The sequence below is a fragment of the Nesoenas mayeri genome (assembly GCF_963082525.1).
Source record: "Nesoenas mayeri genome assembly, chromosome: 1".
NCBI classification, from domain to species: domain Eukaryota; kingdom Metazoa; phylum Chordata; class Aves; order Columbiformes; family Columbidae; genus Nesoenas; species Nesoenas mayeri.
Genome location: NC_137541.1, coordinates 61,982,785 through 62,008,471, shown reverse-complemented (window position 1 = coordinate 62,008,471; position 25,687 = coordinate 61,982,785). Strand labels below are relative to the sequence as shown.

Genomic DNA, 25,687 nt, shown 5'->3' with positions numbered 1-25,687 from the left:
GTGTTGTGGAAGACAAAGACAAATTTAATCCTTCACAGGCTTAACATCCAAATCCCAAATAAAGAGTCTGAAGCATCTTTGCCCAGCAGAGGACAGGGCAGGGTATTTGCTCATCATCTGTCCTAGGGGACCAGTGGGTCTACTTTTCCCTGTGTCACACACATACCTTAGCATCCATCATCATACTGGTGGGATAAAACCTTATATGGGTCTGAGGAGGCTTTGAGAAGGCGAGGAAACCCTTTTGAAGGACATGATGGGCAGTAGCTTCCAGCATCGACTCACTGATCTCAATGTTTCCACAGCGCTTGACACCTTCTGCCTCTGCCAGCAAGGCCCTCAGGGACGCCCAGGTTGGAGGACGGCAGGCAAAATGTCCTCGGTCTTCCGGAGCGAGGAGATGAGCCTGATGCAGCTCTTCCTGCAAGTGGAGGCTGCCTACTGCTGCGTGGCTGAGCTTGGGGAGCTGGGTCTGGTCCAGTTCAGAGATGTGAGTAGGGCCCAGCCGGCACATTGAGCTGTGGGAGGTGTGCCCTGGGTTGTGCTTGTCCTTCCTGCAAAGTACATGGGGAAGGTCCACCTGCAGGGTGGTCAAAAAGCCCGTAGAGAGAATGAGACTTCCCCAAAGCTGATCTGAAAGCCAGTCACCATGCTGAGACCCAACCTGCTCCTGAGTCCCTTTCCAGTGCTCTGCACACTCTATGCACAACCTTAGGATGATTCCCTCCAACCCCGAGAAAGTGGAGTCTCTCCATGAGAGTCCATCTATGACTGACTCCTGCTGCCACAGGAAAGCTGGGTGGAAATGAGCCTGGTAAGGCCACAATATCCTTGGTCCTAAGGAAACATATGGTATTGTCCTGCCTCTAGGAGTCTGTAAGATGCAGCAGTGTCGGCCATCTGCACCAAAGGCGTTCAGTCTCTGCTGATGTTAAAACTGAGCACAGCAGCATACAGCCTCCAGCCTCAGGCTTGTTTTCCCTCCTGTTTTTAGCTGAATGTGAATGTGAGCAGCTTCCAGAGAAAGTTTGTGAAAGAAGTGAGAAGGTGCGAATCCTTGGAGAGGATCCTGCGTAAGTAAATGCCTATCAAATGCAATCGGCTTCCTGCCAACTGGTGGCATGGGATTTATTTCTTTGTTAAGTGCTCTCACACTGTGGAGCAGAATTAGTGGCAAAATGGTGATGTTTTCATCTGAGCCCCTGGAAATGTTTTGCATGTGTCAGCTAATGACTGCTTTGCCCCATATGGGCAATAATTTGCTGCTCCTGTTTTGAAAATGGTTAACTGAACTGAAAGGAGGACAATTAGCTTATATGAAATCACAGGATAAATCTGGGGCTGGGCAGGAGGCTAATCCGGATAACCTGACTGTAACCCCCATGCACTAGCCCTTGGCATACGCTTCCTGTGGCCAAAGACTTCAGCCTGGGGACAAAGCCTTAAAACCTAAGCAGCGGAGCTCGTGGCACCTTGTGTCCCTTAAAACCCAAGCAGTGGAGCTCGTGGCACCTTGTGTCCCATGGATGTGTGTCCTGTGAGCTCTGCGCTCGCCCCACCATGACACCAGTGCCCACCAGAGCCACTGTGACAGCACCTGCCATGGCTTGAGTGGAGAAGTGAAGCCTGAGCTTGCTGCGTGCCTTGCTTGCTGCCCCAAGCAAGGGGGTGCCATGCTGGCTGCAGGCCGGAGGGCTGTCCAGGGCATGGGGGTGGGAGCGGCTACGACAAGTTTGGGAGAAACATCATCCTCATGGAGAAAGGAGGGTGCTAGGCATTCAGTTCTTGATGGCTGTTTATATGCACTGGGATGATGGCACTTGTATATCACTGCCCCTTGTCAGATGTCCTGACAGGGGTTTTAGCAACTGCTGGTGACTGGGATGATGCTTCAGGGATGACCCCTGTATAAAGATGTCTGTGTCCTTTACTTTCAGGTTTTCTGGAAAATGAGGTGGAAGGCAATGTTGAGATAGTCGAACTAGAAAAGTACCCAGAGACGCCCCTGCCTCGGGAAATGATTGATTTGGAGGTACAGAATTTGGAGCAGGACAAGGAGAGAGGGAAGGGGGTGTCCACTGGGTACCATGCTCGATACAGCCCTCCCCAGCAAAGAAGGACGAAGTGAGGCTGGCACAACTCTCCCTGCCTGGAAGGTGCTCCCCAGGTTGCTGTGTCGGCAGTTAGGTTAAGGCTGGTCTTGTTGCATGTTCCTAAAGGAGCCCCGTCTTTTTAACATCCCCTGTGAAAGCTCTGATCCAACATAGCTCCCACAAAACCCCTTTCTCGCCAACCTGTAGGTGAGAATGACAAGGTTTTTGGTGATTAAACAGGAGAGCTGATGTTAGAACTGACTACATTGCGGAAAAATCCCAGGGCTTTCTGTCCTGGTGGGAGTATGGTTGTGATACAGTAATGTTGTGGCCCGACACAAATATTTGTGCCTTGCTTTTGGAAATTAGATTTATAGACTGGGTCACTTTTAAATGCTGCACATGTAAATGACTAGGAAGGAAAATTGTGCTCTCCAAGGGCTTCAGATTCATGTGCGAGGTGATTCCTTGGTGTGCTCCTGAGTCCACATTCTCACCTAATTTTTGGCTTATGGCTAATGAAACTAAGCTGATGGCCTTGTTGTAGGCTCCTTTTGTGGTTAATAGGCTGACAGCCAGTCCACCTGGGGCTTGAGATGTCCCACGAGGAACCACAGAAGTGCTAAGACAGGCTGAGGCACTCACACCAGGCACTCACTCACCTGCATGGCTTTAGGTCAGTTGAATTCGGTTTCTAATGCTAGAAGAGGGCAAAACACCCAGTAGGGACTGTGGCAATGGGAAAATGAGGTGTCAGCATTGATGTGTTAATGGACTCAGTGTTAATGAATGCACACATTGGATATTTCTTTATTTCCTCCTTGAAAAAAAAAAAAAAAAAAAAATCATCTGTTTTTTGAAATTTGGTATCAGCTTGGTAAAGGACCATTGATCTGCTTCAGAGTTTTCCTGCATGTGCTTGGACCCTAAACAGGCAGTGCTGGAGAAACTTGGAGCTGAGCTGGTGGAAACCAACCATAACCAGCAAATGCTGAAGCAGAACTTCCTTGAACTGATGGAACTCAAACATCTTCTGAAGAAAACTCAGGACTTCTTTGAGGTGAGAGGCCTCTTTACTCTCCCAATAGAGATATGGAAGGTTCTTAAAAATACTGACATTTTCCTTCAGTATGTGTTGCTGTTATTGATTTTAAATCAAAACCCAGCAGTCTTTTACCATAAATCAGTAAGATACATTTGCAGAAGCACTTCAGTCTCTTTGGAGCCTGCATTGTTCCATGAGTCCATGGGACTCAAGAACCCGGTTCCCAGGTCTCTTTGAAAGTGGGTTTTATGCTCTTCAGTTGACAAGATATGGTTTACCTTTTTTTCCTCCTCTTTCATCTAAATCTCTGTGGAAAGCTACCTTTGGGGGAAAAAAAGGTCAGGAGAAAAATGTGAAAATAGTTTTCAAACTGGCAATGCTGGACAGTTTTTAAAATGAATGTTTTCCAGGCAGAAACGAATCTGCCAGATGATTTCTTCAGTGAAGACACCTCTGGACTGCTGGAGCTGAGAAGCACTCCTGCCCCTGCAGCTGCCAAGCTGGGGTGTGTATTGGTGACGGCCCTCAGTGTGGCCAGGCTTCCCATCTGCCCTGTCTCTCTGTGACACTACTACACTTCCTTCAGCTTCTTAGCAGAGGTTTTTTGCCAGCCTGTTCAGCGTAGTTGTTTAGTGAAGGTGAAAGCGTGACTGTCCTCTGAAGTTCTCATCAAAACTGTGGTCAGGTTATGGGTCAGTGGGACAAATGGACTTTTACTTCCAGTCCACCAATTCCAGTGAGCTTTTAGTAGGTATTGACTGGAAATTGTTATCTTATGACATCTTTCTGGTGGTTTCTGGACTCAGGCAGCTGGCTACCAGCCGGCTCCTCAGGGATGGCTGTCTAAGCACAGCAAAACGCCATGGGATTTGCTTCCACTGGACTTTGTTTGCAATAGAAAGTGGCACTAAAGTTGAGAGTTAGGGGAACAGAAACACTGCTGGGCATAATGCTGATGGTAATTCAGCAGCCAGTATAGACTCAAATGGCTTTCCCTTGTGTTTAAATCAGCTCTGGGTGGTTAAACTCACTGATGGTGTTCTCCCAGACTGGTGGTTTTAGCTGCTTATGGTGGTATTTCTAAAGTCCAGTTCAAATCTGGTATTAGCAAAGCATATGCCTGCAGAGGGCTTTCTTTGGTGGGTTTAGCAGCATGTTGTGGTGCCCTTCAAAGGTGCAGTCCAGTGCTTCCTGGGGAAAGAAAAATAGGAGGGAGTAAAGATGAACCACCACTAAAAAACTGCTGCCTGCTTTTGTGCAACTTTAAGCATCTCTCTGTTCCTCCATTTCTAGCCAGAATTGTCTCTTCTCCTTTTCTTCTGTTGATCTGTGGAGGACTTACAGTGTTTTAAAGAAAGAACAACAGGATGAAGTCAGTAGATTGAAGCTTGAGCAAGGAGGTCTTCCCTATGAGTGCCTACAGCAGCAGCAGAGCCCTGTGTGTTACAGGTCCTAAAAGAGTTGGAATGGGCTTGTCATTTATTTATCTTTTAACTCTGCTCAGATTCACAGCAGGGGTAATAAAGAGGGAACGGATGTTACTCTTTGAGCGTTTGCTGTGGCGAGCTTGCAGGGGAAACATCTACTTGAGATACACTGAAATTGACACCCCCCTGGAGGACCCTGTGACAGTAAGTACACCTGTTTTTGTTTCACCCTTCTCCTTGTGCATGTTTGTGACCTGCAGAAACCAAATTGGTGCCCTGGCTGTGCTGCGTCAATGGCTGCCTCACCAAAGCTGGGTGTCTGAAGGCAGCCTGTAGAAGAAAGGTGGAGAAGTTTGAGGATGGGAGAAGATTTTGGGACGTTGCTTTCCCCTTTTGCCTGTTATTGAGGTGGCTTGTTTTTCCTGCTTGGTCTAGGTGGATGTGAGCCCCAGCAGGGTGGCTGTGTTACAGGGACCACCGGGAGGTGGGCTGTGGCTGTCCTCACCCTTGGCACGCCATGGAGTGTTGATTTCCCTTGGTGCCTCTGGGGTGAACCCTGTGCCCCAGCAGAACCCCTGTCCCTGACTTCTCTGCTCCGCATCGCTCTTTCCCCCATAAGCCAGTTCTGCTGCCTGCACCTGGTCCCTGAAGCAGCATCTAGGGAAAACATTGCTGCTGAAAAACGGGGACTGGGAGAAAAAAACAATCCAGTGGAGACACTGATAAAAAAAAAACCCTACATTTTCTGCACCTGATTCTTTGCTCTAAGTGTGTTAAATTCTGCTTGAACTGCATTGCAGAGAGAAGAGGTGAAGAAGAACATGTTCATTATCTTCTATCAAGGAGAGCAGCTGAAACAAAAAATCAAGAAGATTTGTGAAGGGTAAGGCAGGCTGCTGGGCAAACCAGCCTTCTGTAGAAATGTTTACCTGTCAGCCCAGGCTGGCTGAGTTTGGAGCTAGAGATCAGATCTCAAGCTCTCCAGCTGTCAGCTCTGCCATGGAGCTCCCTTCCTCTCCTCAGCTCTGCTGCTCCTAATAATGAAAGATGTCCATCACCTTGGCACTTGGAAATTGAGATCCTAAATTTTCCAAAGTGACTCAGAAATCTTGGGAGCTTCAGTTGCCAGGTTTTTAACTTGGGACATTTTAAAGGGGATGGTTTTTTAAGAAGTACTCAGCATCCTTCTCCTGAAAATCAGGGGCCCTAAAGTAGGCACTAGGAATGTGGTAATACCCGACCTGCTCTCAAGACTTCCTCCATTTCTACATAAAAAAGTTGATGTTGTAGTTTATTCAAACCTTTCCCAAGGCCTTTGGGCAATATCTGTAATCAGAGACAGAGCCCAGAAGAGAAATGAAAGCTTCCTGCAGCCTGACTTGTTTCCACCCTGCTAAGCATCTTGAAAAGATAATTCAGGTTGCATATTTTGTTACTCTTTCATAACACTGATGACTGATGGGCTTTGTTGCAGTGTAAATCAGATTTGATGAGGGGATCTGTCTGCTGTCACTGAATCCATTTCAGGCACAACACGGAGGCCAAGCGGGGCCAGCCAAGTGCCCTGCAGGGTACAGAAGGTCACAGGGAGGGGGTGAGCAATTGCTCCTACCTGACATGTGCACTCAGGGCAGGTCTTTCCTTACATCCTGCCTTTAATCAGAATAAAAGCAGGAAGACCATTCATCCAGCTGGGAGAAGTGACTTGGGTCCCATGAAGCGACAGACCCCTGGGGATTCGTCAGCAATTCCTGCATTAGAAATGGGGTCCTCCAAGATGCTTTCTAGAGGCAGTGGAGGGCAGTGCTCATCATGAGAGCAATTCAGCCCTCCTGAGGTGGGCATCTCTCTCTATGAAGCAGCCAGGAGAGCATGGACAGCTGGGGGGAAGAGTCCCAGCTCTTGGCCTCCAATTTCTGATCCTGAACCTCAGAGATGGAGGGAGTTTTGCCATCTGCGCAGGATCAGACTGCTGGTGCCAGAGGTCTCCAAGCTTTCAGTGAGCCTCTCTGGATTACGATTCCCTGCTTATTTCCAATTTCCTGCTTATTTCCTCTTTCCTGCTTATTTCCCATTTCCTTTGCCTGTTCAGTAGCCTTTTCCTCTGCACTCATGAGCAGTTGCTGCTGGTGAATGCTTCCCGTTGCATTTTCCCCTGTGTCGATGGCCTTGCAAGTTGCCAGGCCATACATTTTGAATTGGCTGGGGTTGCCCAGAGTGCTGCAGGCACTTCATTTTGGAGTTGTTTCTTTTTCCCCTGCAGCACTGTAAATTCCCTGCCCAGTACGTTTTTTGTGGGGTGGGAGTAAAAGAACAGGCAATGAAATGCCTGACAGCATTTTCATTATTGAACCCAGAATCATCCAAACTAGAGGCACGACCTTCTGCAGTGGGGTGCAGCTTGGAGCATGGGGCCAGGCAGCACTGGAAGTGTGAGCAGATGTGCCAGGATGTGCAGTGAGCTAGTGGCATGGATGTGGTGGTAGGTTCATAGAAAAGAACTTAGACTGGTTTCTCTCAGTCTTTGTAACTGAAGTAAAACATACTTACCTAAGATAAATTTACAGGATGTCCTTCAGAGTGCTAGTGCACTGTTTTTTGTTTATTGCCAGCTAATCAGGCTACACTTAAAATCATCCTTTCTGTCTTTTCTTCCTCTTTCTCAAATCTTGGCCTGGTCCATCTTCAAGGCAGGGTTAACTATACCTAAAAGCAGATGGCAGTGTCATTCCAGCCCCAGCAGGACATTTCAGCTTAGCACTAAGTCATCATTCATGACAAGTAAATATCCTGCAAAAAATCATGCGACTGGTATAAGCCAGTCTCCTGCAAGGCAGGCTAAGATTTGTTTGCAGAGCAGTGTGCCTCAGGTTACGCTTGTAGTCCCAGCTTGACTCTAATTGGTAACATTAGTCTGCCAATTTCATGAGCATTAAGTCCGTGCACAAATTTATTAGTGAAAGGTGTAGAGGGAGCAGGAAGGAGGAAAATGTAAGAATTTTTCTTTTCCTCCTTTTCTTGTGGCTGCCTCAGTGCTAATGTGAATACTAAACTGGGTTTATCAATATAAGGATTCCCTGCTGAATTCTCCTGGAGCTTTCAGAGATGTCTGTGCCATGAGGGCAAAGCTGATACTCACTATGCAAAATGGCTGTTAAAAGATCAAAGCAACACTGCTGCAATAACGTTATTGGAAACAGGGGAACTGTAAAGCATGGAGGAATAAGCTTTCAAGTTTGATTAAAAATCCTTATTAAAGATGAACTAAGAGTTGTGAAGAATAAGAAGATGGAAATAATTAGGTAGGGTGAATAACCTTTGGAAATGAATATCAGGTGTTGAGCGAGGAGAGATTCAATTCTGGAAAGGAAAGTTTAGCTGAAGAGCACGTGCTGTCATTACACACAGCTCTGGGCTGATCGCTAGGAAACCACTCTGTGTTTTTCTCAATTTGTAACTGTCCTCACTTGTGTGTGTGCTGGAACTGATTTTGGAGAGCAGGTGGTGATATATTCTGTGCTCAGACAAAGCCAGGACATGATGCTTATCTGTATACAGAGCATGCATCTTTTTGTCTCCTAAACAGGGATAGGCCCCTATGACCCTGTTACATCTTCTTTTAATTCGTCCCACGTGCAGAAAGGCAGCTCTTCCGCAACCCTAACTCAGCATAACGCCATGGCAGGATGGTAGAATCTTGTTGCCTTAGGTGGGCAGAAGATCTCCATTCCATAAAGAGGAGGGACCTCTTCCTGCAGACCTATTGGGGCAATATTGGAGGATGACATTTACAATGCCCTTGAAGTGGCAGGGCTGGCACAAGTGCTAGACAGTACTGAACAAACCCAGTAGAAAAAAAATGGAGAGATCTCTGCTGATTTTAGTTGCTGCAGCACCTCAGCTCAGTCAAAGCTTGTAGGTGCAGAGCCTTGCAGCATTGCACCTTGTGACCTGCGAGGTCCCACTGGGAACTCCTTGTGCCTGCTCTTCATGCATGAAGTATACTCTGGGACCTGTTTTGCAGGCAGGACAGGTAGCTTTGCACTTTTCAGAGAGACATGCAACTAATTTATTTCTAACGGGTGGTATTGGGTTCATATAGTGGCTTTACAACACTGCGGTGTGCTGTGCTAGTGTAAACAGCTTTAAACTAGTATGAACTGGCAGCCATGATGGAGAAGGTCGTTGCATGCTATAGACAAAGCATTGTACACCACCTGCATGGACATAAGACCTTCACTTACATATTAGAATCCCACATTATTACACCACACTGAACAGACCAGTTGGACCTCACAAATACAGCCTCGGGGGTAAGTTTATAAAAGCATTTATACTGACATGGCCACATCTAAGTGGACGTAACAGATAACACTCAGGTGTTTCATCCTTCCCTCACTCCCAAGCTGTCTAGCCGAACAGATGGACCAGAAGCCAAGAGCTGGCTGTGTAGTCATCCTCCTTTTGTTTTATCCTGGAAATACACTCGTGGGTGGTTTTCGTGGGTTTTGGGGCTTTCCACCCCCCTCCCCTCACAGGGTTATTTACTTACACAGCCTGCAGCACCAAGGCTGTTTGCAGTGCAGCAGTAGCTTAGCCGATGCCCTCCCCCAGTGCCTGTGAGAGGGTAGTGCAGGGACAGGGACGTGGTATTTTCCAGCCTCAGTGCAAGAGGGCCATCTGTTGGCTACCGTGCTATCGGTGATGCCTTTGCCAGGGTGGTGGTGAGTTGTGGTTTTTTTTTGGTGACTCTTAGCAATTCGAGCGGCTTGTGGGCATAAGGGAGGTGCCTGCATATTAGTGCTGACCATTGTACAATATGACATGCCTTGTAGTGCTGTGGGGTTTTTTTTAGCTAGAACGGGTGAAGGGATCCTTTTTCTCATTAAGAGATATTAATAAACGTGCCTTTGTGGACCTTTCTGGGAGACTAGGCACACTTTTGTAATATGTAACAAGTGTATACTACCGGGTAAAGAATAAAGGCTTGTTTCCCTGCCTTTCATCTGGGAAGAGTCCAGAGGAAGAAAAACTCAGTCAAATAAATGGTATTTCTCACTTTTCTCTTACTGAGACCAGATTTCGTACCACAGTCTATCCCTGTCCAGAGTCTGCCACTGAGCGCCGAGAAATGCTTGATGGAGTCAACACGAGGATCGAGGATTTAAACACAGTAAGTGCCAGTGGCTTTACTGGGGTCTGAACCCTGCAAGTGGGACCTGCCCAGGTGTTTGTCCTGTCTGAAACCCTGTGGCCGTGAGACCTGGTTGTGCAGAGCTGGCTGGGGATGAAGCCACCAGCCCAGGAGTTGTCCCTCCACCAGTTGTGGAGGCCAGTGGCTGTGTTCTGCTCTGCTCATTTACACCCCACAGGAGATGCTGAGGGACAGCCTTCCACGTGAGGGCCTCAAAAACTACTTGCTGCTGTTGGCTGTGCAGTGGTTGGAGGTTTAGACCTTATGATATGAGGGAACAGGGTGGGATCTAAAGTCACCAGCAGGCTGCAAGTATTGTAAGCAAATTGCACATTGTCCAAAATGGTTTCATCTAGCTCTTACAGCATGGTTTCCATTGGCAGTTTGCAAAGCTGTTCAATCACAAGTGCAGTTCAACTATACTAGGCTCAGAGAGGACTTTAAATATTCTTTATATTTAAATTAGATTCCCTTTACCAAGGAAATTGTGGGGTGCTTGTCACACTAGCACTGGAAAGCCAAGACTGCTGTTATAGAAGAGCAAGTCTCTAACCTCTTTACCTCAACATTTAACACATGGTTGAAATTTATGATTTCAGTTGCTATGGGTGCTTGGTAGCTTGTATATCCATATACTGTATCAGCACACCTTTTGGAGGGGCTCCTGCCTGTCACCTTTGTATTGTCACACATGACAGTCAGCATGTCCCAAGGCAGGAAGGAATAGATACCCTGTTTGCCTGCGGTGGCCCATCTTGCAATTGACATCCTGCTGTCACCCCCTCTGTGGATGCCTGTGACTGCCAAGCCTGCACGCAAGTCTGCTCCCAAACTGCCTTCAGTCCTGAGCATCGTGGGCAGCTAGGCTTCTTCAGCACTTGTAGGCCACACAGGTTATCTTCCCAACGTGTTATCTCCATCTCTTATGTAGCAGCACTGTGATGGCCACAGGATGCATGGAAGTCCCACCAGGGCCATGAGCTGTAGCTCCGGTAGGGCAGGCACGCTCATGGATGTGATGTACCTCAAGTTTGTGGCATGCAGATGCCTACAGGAGATGGCAGGTTTGGGGCACATGGTGAGATGTGACCAGTCTGTAGGCTACTGGGTAATGAGACAATCCCACAGCGGTGTCACTTCTGATGGCCTCCTCTACAGTTACAGTGGCTCAGGGCCATGCAGGCAGAGTCCTTAGTGAACAGCATCATGTACCTGTTGTCACATGTTGCTGTGCCCAGACCTGCACACACTGTCCTCCAGGACTGCCCACACATTTATACGAATCGCTCCCTTTCTGCAACACTATTCCACCTGCCAAGTAACTGCTGAATCGACTATGCCACCTATCTCTTCCTATCTCTAGTGCTGCCTGTGCTGTGCTTACAGGTGATAACCCAAACTGAGTCCCACCGCCAGCGACTGCTGCATGAGGCAGCAGCGAGCTTGTGGTCCTGGAGGATCAAGGTGAAGAAAATGAAGGCCATCTACCACATGCTGAATTGCTGTAACATTGATGTCACCCAGCAATGCGTCATTGCAGAGATCTGGTTCCCAGTGGCTGACACTGGCCGGATAAAAAAAGCTCTCCATCAGGGAATGGTAAGGACAAACATTTTGAGTCCTTGAAGCTCTCACCCAAACTGAATTGTTTATGTGTTGAGCATATGTTCAGATTTCTGTCTGTTACCATAATGCTGGGCTTCCTTTTCTATTTTAATTAAAGTTGAGATTGTCACATGATCACTTGGCCTCGTGGAGTTTAAGGTCAGCATTAAATCTTAGCACGTTTGTGATCGACCCACAGGAGTCAGCAGTGCTGGCAGCTTTTCCTGAACAAATCAATAGCACAGTGTCATGGTTTAACCCCAGCTGGCAACTGAGCACCACACAGCCACTCACTCACTCTCCTCTGGTGGGTTAGGGGAGAAAATCAGAAAGGAAAAAGTGAGAAAACTCATGGGTTGAGATAAAGACAGTTTAATAGGTAAAGCAAAAGCCACAAACACAAGCAAAACAAAACAAGGAATTAATTCACCACTTCCCATGGGCAGGCAGGTGTTCAGCCATCTCCAGGAAAGCTGGGCTCCATGACACCTAATGGTCACTTGGGAAGAATGCCATCACATCAGCTATCTTCCCCTTCCTTCTTCCTCCAGCTTTTACACTGGGTATGATCCCATACAGTATGGAATAACCCTTTGGTCAGGTTGGGTCAGCTGTCCTGGTTGTGTCTCCTGGCAACCTTTTGTGCACTCTGATCCTGCTCATTGGTGGGGCAGTATGAGGAGCCAAAAAATCCTTGACTGCATAGCAACAACTAAAACATCAGTGTGTTGTCAACATTACTCTCATACCAACTCCAAAACACAGCACTCTGTCAGCTACTATAAAGAAAATCAAACCTATCCCACTGAAAAGTAGGACACACAGAAAACGGAAAAATCTGTATATCAGAAAAAGGGTTGAGATACAACACTCTTGAGTCCAGCTTTCATGTTGCTGCCTGTGCATGTGTGGACACAGACCATGGTGCTTTGGGACTGATTCTTCTCTGCTATCCACCCTGACTGTGTCTGTCCTTGTCACTGGGTTTGCAGGAACGCAGTGGCTCTGCTATGACCCCTATCCTGACTGCTGTACACACCAAGATGGCACCACCCACCTTCAACAGGACCAACAAGTTCACGGCTGGATTTCAGAACATCGTGGATGCATACGGTGTGGGCAACTACAGAGAGATGAACCCAGGTGAGAAACACTGAACTACCTACACCTGGCTTGCTAGAGCCAAAGTAAAGCCTTTGAGCTCCATCACTATCCTAAAATATGTGCTCATTGTTGATTTAGAAATCTGAATCGTATTTTCTTCTGGTAAAATTGATATTGTTTGATAGATAGGCATGGCTTTTCTCAGGCAAAGAATTCAGCTGTTGGTTTTCAATGATTAATTGTGACAGGAATAATGAACTACGCAAACACGGGATGGGAACAAATGGTGAGGTGGCAGCTCTGAGGAAAGACCTAAGCTCATAACGCAAATATAAGTTGAGTTTATAGTCTGAGGCAAAAAAAAGGCCTGAAGTACCTGAGAAAAGTGTGAAACAATGGTAGCAAATCTCAAAGAGACCACTGAGAAATGAACAGAAACCTAAAAATGGAGGCCCGTGGGAAAGGATTGCATGAACTCAGATTGTTGAGGCTGAGAAACATGATAACAAACTTCAAATACATTATTCTGTTGCAAAACAGAATGCAATTGTCTGCACATGGTGTTCATTATGGTGACACATGAAATGAAAGCTAAAATTGCAAGAAAGATGCAGGTCATACAATTAGAGAATATTTCTGGTGATAAAGCCAGTTCTGCACTATATCTTACTGTCAGGTGAGTAGGGGAGGGATTGTGGAGGCCTTTAAGGGCAGCAGCTGTGAAGAATTGTCTGATGGGGTGGACTGCTGCTCTGCTGACACCTTTTTGTTTAGGAAGAGCTCAGCTTCTTGTCCTTTCCTTCCTGCAGCTCCATACACTATCATTACATTCCCCTTCTTGTTTGCGGTGATGTTTGGGGATTGTGGCCACGGCGCCATCATGCTGGGCTTTGCCCTCTGGATGGTCATTAACGAGAAAAACCTTCTGGCCCAGAAAAGCGCTAATGAGGTGAGTACCAGGGAGCTGGTGCACCCCATGAGCATAGGAAAAGGCTCATCATCCCCATTTGATAAAAGGGACATCTGAGTGCAGTTGCTTCGAAGATGCTCATGAGGCACAGATTTGGCAAGTAATTCTGCCTGCTTCTACACAGAGACATCTATGGGCCCAAGGGACCTGGAGTTTCCTATGAATAATGGTATATACATAGATTGGTACAATCATGTCTCCTGTTGGCTGATGCCCACCATTTGGTGGGACTGCAGGTACTTTGATCACTGGCACTGGCTTCTCTCCCTGCAGATCTGGAACACCTTTTTCAGCGGGCGCTACCTGATCCTGCTCATGGGCATATTCTCCATGTACACTGGCTTCATCTACAATGACTGCTTCTCCAAATCATTCAACATCTTTGGCTCTTCATGGCGTATCAACCCCATGTTTAAAAATAGCACTTGGAAGTAAGTAGCTAAATGTAGGAAAGAACTGAAAATACACTGAATGGAGCATGTAGGCTTTGAAAGAAAGGCACAGCAACTGCCTGTGTGGGGAATGGAAGAACTCCCTGCTGTGGATGCAGTCATGAATGAATCAGAGGTTTTGTCTGACACACACAGACAAACTCACTATTGAAATGGAAATGCAGAGTCCCCGGGAACACGCCTATTTGTTCAGGATCTGATGTGCATAAAAATCTGCAGGTGTCCAGGACTGATGCATAGAGAATTATTCAGTGCCATTGTGTAGGACCCATTTATACACACACGTGCACACACACACACACACACACACACAGGATAACAGTTCACAGAAAGACTGGAGCTGGTGACAGATATCATGGGGTAGCCCTCAGCACGTATCACGTAAATATACTGTAGGTCTATGCCGTGAGATTAAGCTGTTAAGGTCAATTCCCTTTTCTCTTTTAGTAATGACGTACTTCATGACAATACGGTGCTGCAGTTGGATCCGGCAGTCCCCGGAGTCTACTCTGGAAATCCATATCCATTTGGAATAGATCCGGTAATTAAATTAAATTGCTCTAAGATAATTTGTATTTCAGTCCTGTTTCTGTCTATCAGGTACACCAGGAGTTCCCTGCTCTCTCTCCTGAAAAGCTGTGCTATCTTCTTGCTCTTTGCCTGTTCTTTAGATAGTAGTTGTGATGCTTTTCTTTAGCAATCACAGATATACATTGCTGACAGTTTTGCACAGGCAGCAGCAAAATGGTAAGCAGGAAGGAACTGATTTCACTGGAGGAGTGGTCTTGTGGTGCAGCCTCTGCTCTGTCACCAGGCTGCTGGACTCAAGTTTCCTTACTTACATTTTCTTCTGTGTCCTATTTCCCTTTTCTTGCCGTTGTTCTCTCTTTATCACGTATTGAAATGCAGTTGGTAACATCAAACTTTCCTATTTCAGTCTTCATATCAGCCAAATAACCTCTGTCCTGCTGGATGCACTGTAATTTCAGTTGCTCACACAAATAAAAAGTGGCTTCCCTTGGTTTGCAGAGAGGTTGACCTTGTAGGAAGTTTTTCACAAACCAGCCTCTAATGCTCTGCCCAGGACACAGTCAGTGCAGCTCAAGAAGTCACGACAGAGGAAAATTAATTTTCTGTACATTGCCCCAAACCATCCTAAATTTAGACTAACCCAGGCTAGCCTCTCTTCCACCCTGGCTGCTGCTTGCTCCAGGGTCTGGGGCCCCTGGCTGGGAGGGAGGAATTAGCTGAACCAGTGCTGGCAGGGAAGGGGTGGGCTGGAAAGCACCAGCCCCCTTGTGACTCTCTCTGTGGAAATTATCTATGTCAGCTGCCCAGAAGGGTGGAAGGCTCTTTGCATTTTGCAAGTCCTGGCAGGATGGCTGAGGTACATCTTGGAAGAAAAAGTCACCTTGAACCGAGAAGGCTAGGCAGGCTCTTCCATAGCCATAGAAGAGGCAAAGCATCTTGAACAAAGTCACACAAGCTAATGTTTTGCCTTCCAAATAATCTCATTTTCCCTTCTTTCTGTGCAGATACTATACTTAATATCTGAAAAGATGTATCTACTTACCATCTTTGGGGTCAGAAGACTTTGGGATCTAGGAAGTTTTAGACGAAAAGAGAAGGAACCCTGGAGCTCTGTAGCATAAAAAGGGCAGGACTGAGAAGAAGTATATGGTTACTGTCTTAACACAACCGAAAAGCTACTGCAGAGAGGCAGGAGATGATCTGACCTCCATGACCAAAGAGATGGAGTGAGCTGGATTTTTGTTCAAACAAAAAGTTTTAATATGCTCTGCCCTTGGCACTTCTCTGATGAAGGCGGAACAAATTTCTGTGTCGGCACAAGGGATTTTCCCATGTCTTTCCACCTGTGCTAAAGGAGATGACTCAGCCTGGGGGCAAGGAATGACACTGAAAATGTCTAGGTTTTGCTGCCATCCTTTGCATCAGTTCTGGAGGACTGAAGAAAAGTCAGTGCATCATTTTAAGTTCCTGTTGTTTCCTCTGTTAAATGAGAGCAATACTTTATACCTTATAGATGAGAAGCTTGGCAGAGTGAAAAGTATTATAAGGAACATCTATATTTCTGTTACTTGTTATGTTCTTACTAGAACCAGTAGAAGTAATTTATTGGCATCAAAGCAACAACTTCCACAAATCTGTTATTGAGCACACACATGAAAACGTTCTTCTTCTGTCTCTGCTTCTTTCCTCAAAGATCTGGAACATTGCATCGAACAAGCTGACTTTCCTGAACTCCTACAAAATGAAGATGTCAGTTGTCGTAGGGATTGTGCACATGATTTTTGGGGTGATACTCAGTCTCTTCAACCACATGTAAGTATGTTTTGCCAAGCCCGTTGCTGCAGCACACAAGTCCTCATCTGTAGTGTCCTTCATTCAGAGAAATCCTCGTATCTTGGACCGATTACATGAACTTTGCCTTTTCTCCAAGGCGAGTAGAAATGCCCCATACACTGACTGGTTCACACCACTGTTGGTACAGAGTGCTGAGTCTGAAGACCAGATTGATACCCATTGCGTTGCAGATATTCTCTTGGATAAGCCTTCTTTTTTTCTCTCTTATGTTCTTGATTCTGCAGAAATGCTGAAGTACACTAAATTAAAAATATATAGCACCTCTCGCTATTGATAACTTTTGTCTTGAAAGACAAACTCTTCTGCACTAATCCAAAGCACACAGAAATCTTGCACAGTTTCTATGTGTGTGTTTCACCTGATTAGTGGGCCTTTGGTCAGGATCTGTGGGTGTGCGTCTCTATAACTCTCCCTCTGTATTTTGCAACACAAAATCAGAAATGGTGTTAGAGTGGAGAGGCTGAAACTACTGTCTTGAGAGACTCTTCAAATCTAGAAGGAGTGTAGTGACAGTACAGAAAGTGTTTGCAGATGACAGAGAGGAGAACTGCCCCTACAGAACTGATTCTGACCTTCCTTAGCATGTAATGCGTAACTTTGTAAATCAGCCACTTCTGAAAATTGGCTTTTATTTCAATGTAGTAATTTTTTGAGGTGCTGAGATACTGGTGGCTCACGTACAAAAACCTGAAGAGAGTCAGGATGACAAAACTTTTGTATTTACATAATGGCGTTCATTGCTAAAGACTGCAATTACAGAATTCTTTCTTGGCTAGTGATATTTGTATATTTCTTATTATTTTGCAAACTCCAAGTAGTGTACAGTACTACCATACTTGGGTCCAACTTTAAGTTAATACCTAGTGTATAAATTGTAGTTATTTTTCCTGTTTCTTTCCAGATACTTCAAGAAATACATAAACATTGTCCTTCAGTTCATTCCAGAGATGATTTTTATTATCTCTCTTTTTGGTTACCTGGTCTTCATGATTATTTTCAAATGGTGTCATTTTGATGTCTACTCCTCCCAGAGTGCACCAAGCATCCTCATCCACTTCATCAATATGTTTCTGTTCAATTACAGTGACACTTCAAATGCTCCGTTATATCTGCATCAGGTATGGATCAAGCAGCTTAAATCCACTGTAGCTGGTTTTGGATTCACAGTGGGTGTTGTGGATGGTGGGCATAAATATGGGAAACAGGCTCAGAAACTCAATCACAAGTGCCAGTCACATAAGAGAAGTTTCTTCTTCTGGCATTTGTGGTGGCAGGTAGGACAGAGAAGCTATCAATCAGTGATGCAGAGGAAACCTCATCCTTAGCATCATCTTCACAAGAATGATAATGCAATTTAAGATACATTTTGGGAAAAAAAAGGAAGAAGGGTGATTAGAGATGCAAAGCTGGGTATTGCAGATGTGCTATCCTGAAGTCTTGGCATGATGCTAGCATGCTAGAGACAAAGCATTCCTCTCCTTTCCTTGATAGTTTCTTCTTTGGCAAATTTGGAAACAATTTTCAGCTAAAAACCAGAAGTAGCTAGAGGATCTTCTGGCAGCTTTTTGTCTGAAATATCTCCTTTGGGGAGTTGACCTAAAACCAAAACATTTTTTAAAAAAAAGCTAAAAAATTTCCCCTAAGAGAAAACATCTTTTAAAGTCATGTCTATCTATTTGCTCAGAACATGGATTATGTTTTTCTTGCTTGATTTTACGTCAGCAGCATCAATGAACAATCTGCAAGCAAATACTGCCTCCAGCCACATGTTTGTGTCTACAATCTATACAGTCGCACAGTCTGGCACTTCAATGTGAGCTTGGTTTTAGGGCGGCTGGTGGTTCAGTTAGTAGAGAGCCTCAAGCAGTTCCAAGTAACTGTGTTAAGGCTGCAGGGGAGTTTTGGAAAACACAGTTTTCCCAGCCTTCAAAAACTCACTAGATTCACGTTTTGCTCTATAACATCCCAAAGCCTTTCCAAGATGGTAATTTTTTTCTCATATTTCTGTCACCTTACCCAACCAGCAACTGTCTGTGCCACCCATCTGGTTAGTCTGAATGCAAAGATTGTATGAGACCAACCATAAGGTGATTAGAGATCTGTGTCAGCTTTAGAAAAATGCAAAAGGTGTACCTTGGTGTTTTGTTAGTTTGTTTTTCTTAAAGCACAGTTACATCAGGACAGCAAGAGGGGTGGTATACTGCAACAAGAACACCTTATATTGTGTTATCAGACCTAAACAATGGGGATTCAGTTCCCTTCTGGAATTGTAAATGTAGAGCAAATCCTGGATTCCCTGCTTTCCAGGGGAAGACATGAATGACTTGGCTCTTACTGTAGCATTTCTACTTTGACTCAAGCCAGGCAGACTGACTGGCTCACCCAGCAGTTAGGACACTGACTTGGAACAACGGAGATACAGGTTCAAGACAGTAACATTGGGTTTTGGCAAATAAGCCCTTTCCAACATGAAAGCCTTTCATCTCAGAGTCTCCAACCATCCCTAGCTGGCAGTGCTTTCTGGAGCCTTAAGCAGCATACATTTATTTTCATGTCATTACAAGCAGAGGAGACTCAACCAGTACAGAAAGTATATCTGTTGTACAAAACAACCAACCAAACCCAAAACAAAACAAACATCATCAGACACAAGTATAGAATCAGGTTTCTAACCATAAGTGTAGTTGGCTAAAGGAAGTAACTTTTTGGTCTTCTTGTTTTGTCTTTTAGAAAGAAGTGCAGAGTTTCTTGGTCATATTTGCTCTGATTGCTGTTCCCTGGATGCTCCTAATTAAACCTTTCATCCTCCGAGCCAACCACCAGAAAGCACAGCGCATGGTAAGGGATGTGGGTCAGGCAAGAAGTGTTCAGTACAGCAGAGGCAAAGCTGAGGAGACAGATGCCAAAAACTGTTTGCAGAGATCTAGATCTGCTTTTCTCCGATCTCAGAGTTTCTCCAGTGATTTCAAACTGTACTTTATCACACATGCAAAGAGAGCATGTGTATGGACATTTGGCTGAGCCATCTCAACAGGAAGCAGGAGCTTTGCTCACAAGGCCATACCCTATTTGTTGAGAGAGGAGTTAGGCTGACACTGATCTCTTTCAAGTGTTGTATCCAAAACCAGAGAAGGTTTAGAAAGACTGAAGTGCTGGTAAAGCCAAAACAGGGCAAAGGACTCAGTTCCTGGCCCACAGGCACCACTAACCACTGTTTGTCTGCTCTGTAGGAATGAGGCACCTGTGATGCTCCTCCCTTGGAGAGATCAACACTGCTTGTAGGAGAGGCTTGATTTAAAAGCTGTTGCATGCTTTCTTCCCTAAGTGATTGCCTTCATATTAATGGAGCCTGCCTTCCCATGGGCTCTGTGGTTTGCCCAGCTCTCTAGCGTGTAACTGCGGCAGCTACAATTTCCCAGTTGTTCATTAATTCTCTCCTTTATTACACTAACACGACTTTACTTGTCTGTCAGGATTTACTTCTCTTTATAGTTGGAGTTAGTGCCTGGAGTACCTTTTATAGAGCACAGATGTTTCCATTTGAAAAAAGAGATGCTGGTTGTGTTGCATGACCTTTTCCAACCCAGTCACTTCTGACCTATAACTGAAAGCCAGATCCCTGGGAGACCTTTGCAGCCCTTCCTCTGTGCTGTAATTTCTTATTTTGTCATTCTTCTGGGATTTGGATGAATACTTGACATGGCTGACTCCATCTCCTGCTTTTATGCTAGTAACATCTGACAGCTTTTCCCCACCTCCTATTATGCCCCTGTATTTCTGTTCCTAATTTTCATATGTTAGCTGTCTGATCACATCTTACATTTACCCAGATTTATATGTTTGCAACAAAGTCTGCTCTCTATGCTGACATTCAGGTAAAGCAAAGACAAAGTGAGTGTGACAATGATTACTGCTGCAGTAGGAAACAATATGTTATCATGAGACCTTGCCCATGAAACCTGCTGGAAGCTATAAAGAGTGACAGGACAAAACTTGGCAAGAGCTGTGAGGTCTGTATTCAGTTATGCCATATAATAGGCATATAATGTACAGCTGTTCTTATGCTGTGCTGTCATTTCTGGAGTGAGGCTCATATCAGGTTGTTCAGGCCTCTAGAAAAGCTCCGTAAAGAATAATTACAGAGAGAAGATGGGTTATTATGAGGTTTTTGTCAATTTAGAATGAATCAAGAGATCTGAATTGTATTTCTGTCTGTATCCCAGGAACTGTGTGACCCTCATTAAGTCACCTGATCCTTTCAGGCTCCATTTCCCTTTCACTAGGTGCTAATTCCTCTGATTTGCACCCATCTAATTTTGCTCATCAGCTTTAATGTGCCTCAGTTTTCTCATTTCTCAAAAGTGATCACTCTTGTCATGGTGGCTATAAAGAGGGCATTGTGAGAGTAGAAACTAGCTCCAAAGTAGTTGGAATGAGTGGGAAATGCTCTAGTATGGAAAATATTTAAGTATTATTAGCCATTTGGCAGGACTACTCAGTTTCTGTGGTTCATGGTGATTGACTATCATTGAAATTGTCCTCATACTCATTATATGGTCCTTCCTGTTACCCATCATGAGGCAGTTGATGCAGTTCTGTGCTATGGTCAGATTCATTTTGGTGTCAACCTGTAGCATGACATAAAAGACATGTTACATTTTGTTCCTGAAAGGTTCAGTCTCAAGCTGTCTCAGGAAACCCAGGAGGTGAAAATGAAGTAGATGTCCCAGAGATCAATCACTCCAAGAAAGCTTCCCAGGGAGACAACAGTGGTAACCATGGAGGACATGGGGATGATGATGAAGAGGTAAGAAGATGTGGGCAGAAAATTATTCAGACAGACACAATAGTAGAAGACACAAAGTCAAGGAGAAGGCTTTTGCAGAGTTGCCAGCCCTTCTTTTTAGCAAGATACCAAGACATACTCTTGCAATAGTTTGTTTTTCCAAGCAGAGTAAGCTTTGAATTTTCACATAATTCCTCTAAATTTTTCCTTTAGTTTTACCTTGTGATGGCAGGCATTCTTACAAACATCAGGCTTCCACAAACGTCAAGCTTTTTTTTCCCCAGGGGCGTTGTTTCACTTCCACATTACACCTGGAGAAGGTCAAGCCTTCCCCAAGAGTCAGTGAGGTTTCCTTTCTTTAAATTGCAAAGGAGCATTGAAAAGTTGGCAACCTGTAGTGTTGGTGGCAGGTATTGTCAAAGCCTTCTACAGTATGCAGCAACACAATTAAAGTGATCAAAGTGTTTGTAGCAGCTGGGAGTACCAACAATATTGAGTGAGGATATGGCTGACTGTTCCTGGACACAGGGAATCTTCAGAGTCTTACAAGATATGCTTATTCAGTGATACCTCCCAAAATGCATAAGCCAATAGGGAGATAGTCTGAAAAACTCTCTTTTATATAAGAATTTCTGCCTCTACAAGAAATCACAAAGACAGGTAGCAACTGGATTGCCATCTTATTTCAGATTTGAAATCATAAGGCTGGAATAAGAGGTGGTTCATGAACATTTTCTTTTCATGGGAATTGTAGAGAACTGGGAAAATCATAGAGAACTGACAATTTTCAAAGCAGTCCTTTTATCTGGGAACTGTCTGTGTGCTGCTCAGGACATATCAAGGAAAAGGGAGGACTATGAAAAGCCTTTGGTGGAGTGTTGCCTTGTTAACCAGAAAACTCTGAGCCAAGAACTAACAAAATGTGTTCGGTTTCATGTTGTTTCAGTTCAATTTTGGAGACATATTTGTTCACCAGGCCATCCATACCATTGAATACTGCCTTGGATGCATCTCCAACACAGCGTCCTACTTGCGCCTCTGGGCACTGAGCTTAGCCCATGCACGTGAGTGATTTACCACCTGTTATTTACCTCACCAGCAGCTCCATGCCCATCACGTCCTCTGCTGGCATTTGGTTATTGTTTTGAATTTCTCCATGAAATCAAAATTGCCCTTGTGGATGTTTGTGTCTTGCAATGTTTTGCTTCAGGTCAGATCAGTCCAAGGATTTTGCAGTGTCCACCTCAGTTTCCAGTGGTGACCCCTGGCAGCTGTCTAGCAAGCAGCTCCTGGCTGCATTTACTGGCTGGGGCCCCTTTCCCACCCCTCTGGAATAGTCCTTATGGGGTGTGGTATGGTGGGAGGTGCAGCCCAGATGGGTAGTCCAGTTCATAGAGGTAAAGGCAGCATAGGAATCATAGCTTCATTTCTACAGAGGCACTTGCTATCGCCTTAGAGTGTGCAGGTGAATGTCAAAATGACTTGAAACAGTTATTTTTATTTGGTTCAGCAAAGGAGAAAAAGGTTTGTGTTCAAGAACTCCTGGAATTTGTCATTTTCACTGGGATTTTTCCCAGCAGCCTTTAGTGGAACCTCACATTCCATGAGAAAAGTACAGCATTTCAATGTATTTTGTCTTGATTTAAGATAAAAACAAATGTTCAAATACTAGAAATTGCCTCAGGCTGATGTTTCAGATTTTCAATGACTCTAATTTTTCTGAAATGTTTTTTATTAGTATTGCTGTACTGCCTCTGGCTAGGAGTTGTGCCTGACCTAAAGAACTGGGCTCACAAAATAGGAAAACAAAAGGCAGGCCACGCCATGGATTGACAGGGGTGAACTGTACTTCTTGGCACAGAAATTAGCTTAGCAGGTGTTGACTGGAAGCTGATGCTCATCAGCTTTACATGGAGGACAGGTATCTAAATAAAATAAACCAACTAAAAAGCTTAGGTAAGGGCCATCTTGTGTATTCTGTCAGAATTCTGCCTGGAAAAAACACTGTATTCCTTGGCAGCCTTACAAACTGGAATTGACAGGAGTGTTTTTCCCAAGGGCAGTAGTTACAAGGGATCTCTTACATCTGTTGTCACCTAAAGTAACAGGTCATTAGATCTGAATATGGTTCAAAGACCAATGCTTGGCTGAACTGGTGGCTGGAGCATCTGGATGGAGGAGAGCTGAGCTAAGTCCTTGATTTTCCTGTATCACAAGAGGAAAATTGCTCAGTCCTGAATCTCTCCTGGGGTAGTAAGTTAGGAATATGTTCTTGTTATAGATGGAGATATACCCATGCTGTGAACATTGATATACACCTGTGCAGGTAAAAAAAAAACCTTTCACAGCATGCAAGCAACCTGAACACTAATACAGCCTGCCTTGGGCAGGACCAAACAATTGTTCTTTTTTTTCTTTTTCCCACCACAGCTTCTCTGTGACACCCTAAGAGCAGCAGTTTAGAGAATTACAAATAGATGTAATTTATTAATAATATATACATTTATATAGAAATTATCATTTATTTAATTATAACTTACTAATGGGAATTACATATCTCCTGTGGGTCTTGGCATCAAACAGCAGAGCTTGTAACCTAATTTACACATGTATTGACTATGTGAATTGATTGTGTTCACTGGGATTTAGCAGCAGGCAGTCCTAGAAGGCTCCACATACTGCCTATCTCCCATGTTAAAGAGGTGCAAATTAAACTGGTAACTGCATCATGCCAGGGTAACAGCAGTCTTGGTGGTGTGCTTGCATGGACTTGGGGTGCAAAGACAAGGCAAAACAACACCATCAGCTTCTGACACTGTGAAGAGGAGCCATGGAAAACAATCTGCATCCACTTTCCTTCCCCAGTCATCAGGAAGGGACAGAGCGGCCATACGTGATTACTGTCATATACGTTTTACTATCACGTACCTGATTACTGTCATGTACATTTTTTCCTAGGTCAACTCATCTAACTGGGAAAAATGGGTGAGCTGCCAGACTGTGCTCTGTCTGTACGCAGCTGTTGCTCAGCACTGGTTTCCCTTTATTTCCTTTGCAGAACTGTCAGAGGTGCTCTGGAGCATGGTGATGCACAACGGGTTAAACAACAGCAGCTGGGTGGGCCTCATCATCATCTTCATCATCTTCGCAGCCTTTGCAGTGCTGACAGTAGCCATCCTGCTTGTCATGGAGGGGCTCTCAGCCTTTCTGCACGCATTGCGTCTGCACTGGTAGGTGGTGTGTCTTTAGGAGCTTTTCCCAAAGAGGTCTTTGGGGAGGGGTCAGACTGTGGAAACAGATGACAACAGCCAGTTTGCATTAGACATATTGTGCTAGTACCTATGTATTAGGACATCAGTCTCCCTAGGCAAATGAAGTGAGGGAGACTCCTCCAAAGGGAGGTCAAAGCTCCCTGCTCCATCTCTGAGCTGCTCCATGGAGCAACCTGCCTGTCCTCCTGAGCCTGTAGGGCCTGTGAGCACATGTGGCAAATGGCAACCTGCAGCTCTGCCCTGGTAAACATGCAGAGCTGCCAAGGCCACCTTGACCTGCATGGTAAGGCCTGAAGGCATAGCCACACCACTGGTGGTGTATCCCACACAGGGTGACCATCAAACAAGCCATCTGAGGACTACCTCCTGCAGCAACCGTTCAGCTAGGGCTCCGAAAACCTGCTGAAAACCGGGGTGAGCCCTTGTGCCATTGGCCCAGGTTGAGCTCCAGGTTGTTTTGGATTTGTGGCAAACCAGTTTTAAGTTAGCTTGTGTCTGCCTTAACTAGGCATCAGTCCAGGCAAGGACAGCAGGGCGGATGCACCATCAGGCTAATATGTAAAGCAAGACCAAGGTAACAAATCACCCCTCACCACCACTGTAACTTGGCATCCTGCCTGAGCACTCAAGATGTGGCATTTTCCACGATGTAACATCCCACCACAAATCACAAATGCTGCCCAGGAAAACTGGGGTGCAGTTGTTTGTCGTCGTGCAGGGAGAAGGAGGCGTCCATCTCCCACCAGAGTGTGCAACCAGCAGACAGTTATTCCAGCTGTCAAAACTGCTAGAAGCAGTTCGGCAGGTAGGCAAGGTCCTGCCGACCGTCCTCACAAGGAGCATTTCCAGGCTGACTGATGGAAAGTCAAAGCAGAATGCATGCTGGGTCACTCCCTGGGCTGAGACATCACCACTGGCTCCAGAAGGAGCCTGTGTTCCTGGCTTAGAGGCCACTGCCTCGTGTCTGTGGGTGCCATGTTTCAGCCTCTCAGCTGGCCATAGGTCCTGCTCGTTGGCAACACCAATGCCCTCCTCTTCTCCTTCCCAGGGTGGAGTTCCAGAACAAGTTCTACGTGGGAGCTGGGTACAAATTTTCTCCGTTCTCCTTCAAGCGTATCATCGATGGCACTGCAGACGAGTGAAGCTGGTGCATCGCTACTTTGCTTCTGAGACTGGGCTCTATTTCCTTGTGACTGGTCACCCACAGAGTGAGATGTATGGGATGAAACAGAATGGGATGTGGCCCTTGAAAGGAGAGAAGCTGTAGTTGAAAATGTCCTAGCTGTGTTCACACGTACTGCTCTGTGAGTTGAGAGCTACACCGACCAGGCTGGCTGGACCCCTGGTTGAGTGT

At 45.4% G+C, this 25,687-nt stretch overlaps 1 protein-coding gene across 1 annotated transcript; it reads left to right on the top strand.

Moving 5' to 3' along the window:
• Nucleotides 1-373: 373 nt before the first annotated feature.
• Nucleotides 374-25,475, top strand: ATP6V0A4 (ATPase H+ transporting V0 subunit a4; the record flags this gene model as incomplete). The annotated part of the gene is made up of 20 exons (XM_080363560.1): nucleotides 374-490; nucleotides 995-1,073; nucleotides 1,938-2,032; nucleotides 3,028-3,153; nucleotides 3,549-3,643; nucleotides 4,643-4,769; nucleotides 5,366-5,448; nucleotides 9,645-9,738; nucleotides 11,146-11,358; nucleotides 12,357-12,507; nucleotides 13,278-13,417; nucleotides 13,712-13,869; nucleotides 14,338-14,431; nucleotides 16,115-16,233; nucleotides 17,177-17,393; nucleotides 19,006-19,113; nucleotides 20,948-21,082; nucleotides 22,008-22,125; nucleotides 24,120-24,291; nucleotides 25,382-25,475. 20 exons carry the CDS (start codon nucleotides 374-376, stop codon nucleotides 25,473-25,475), a joined length of 2,535 nt encoding a protein of 844 aa, XP_080219686.1.
• Nucleotides 25,476-25,687: the final 212 nt, after the last annotated feature.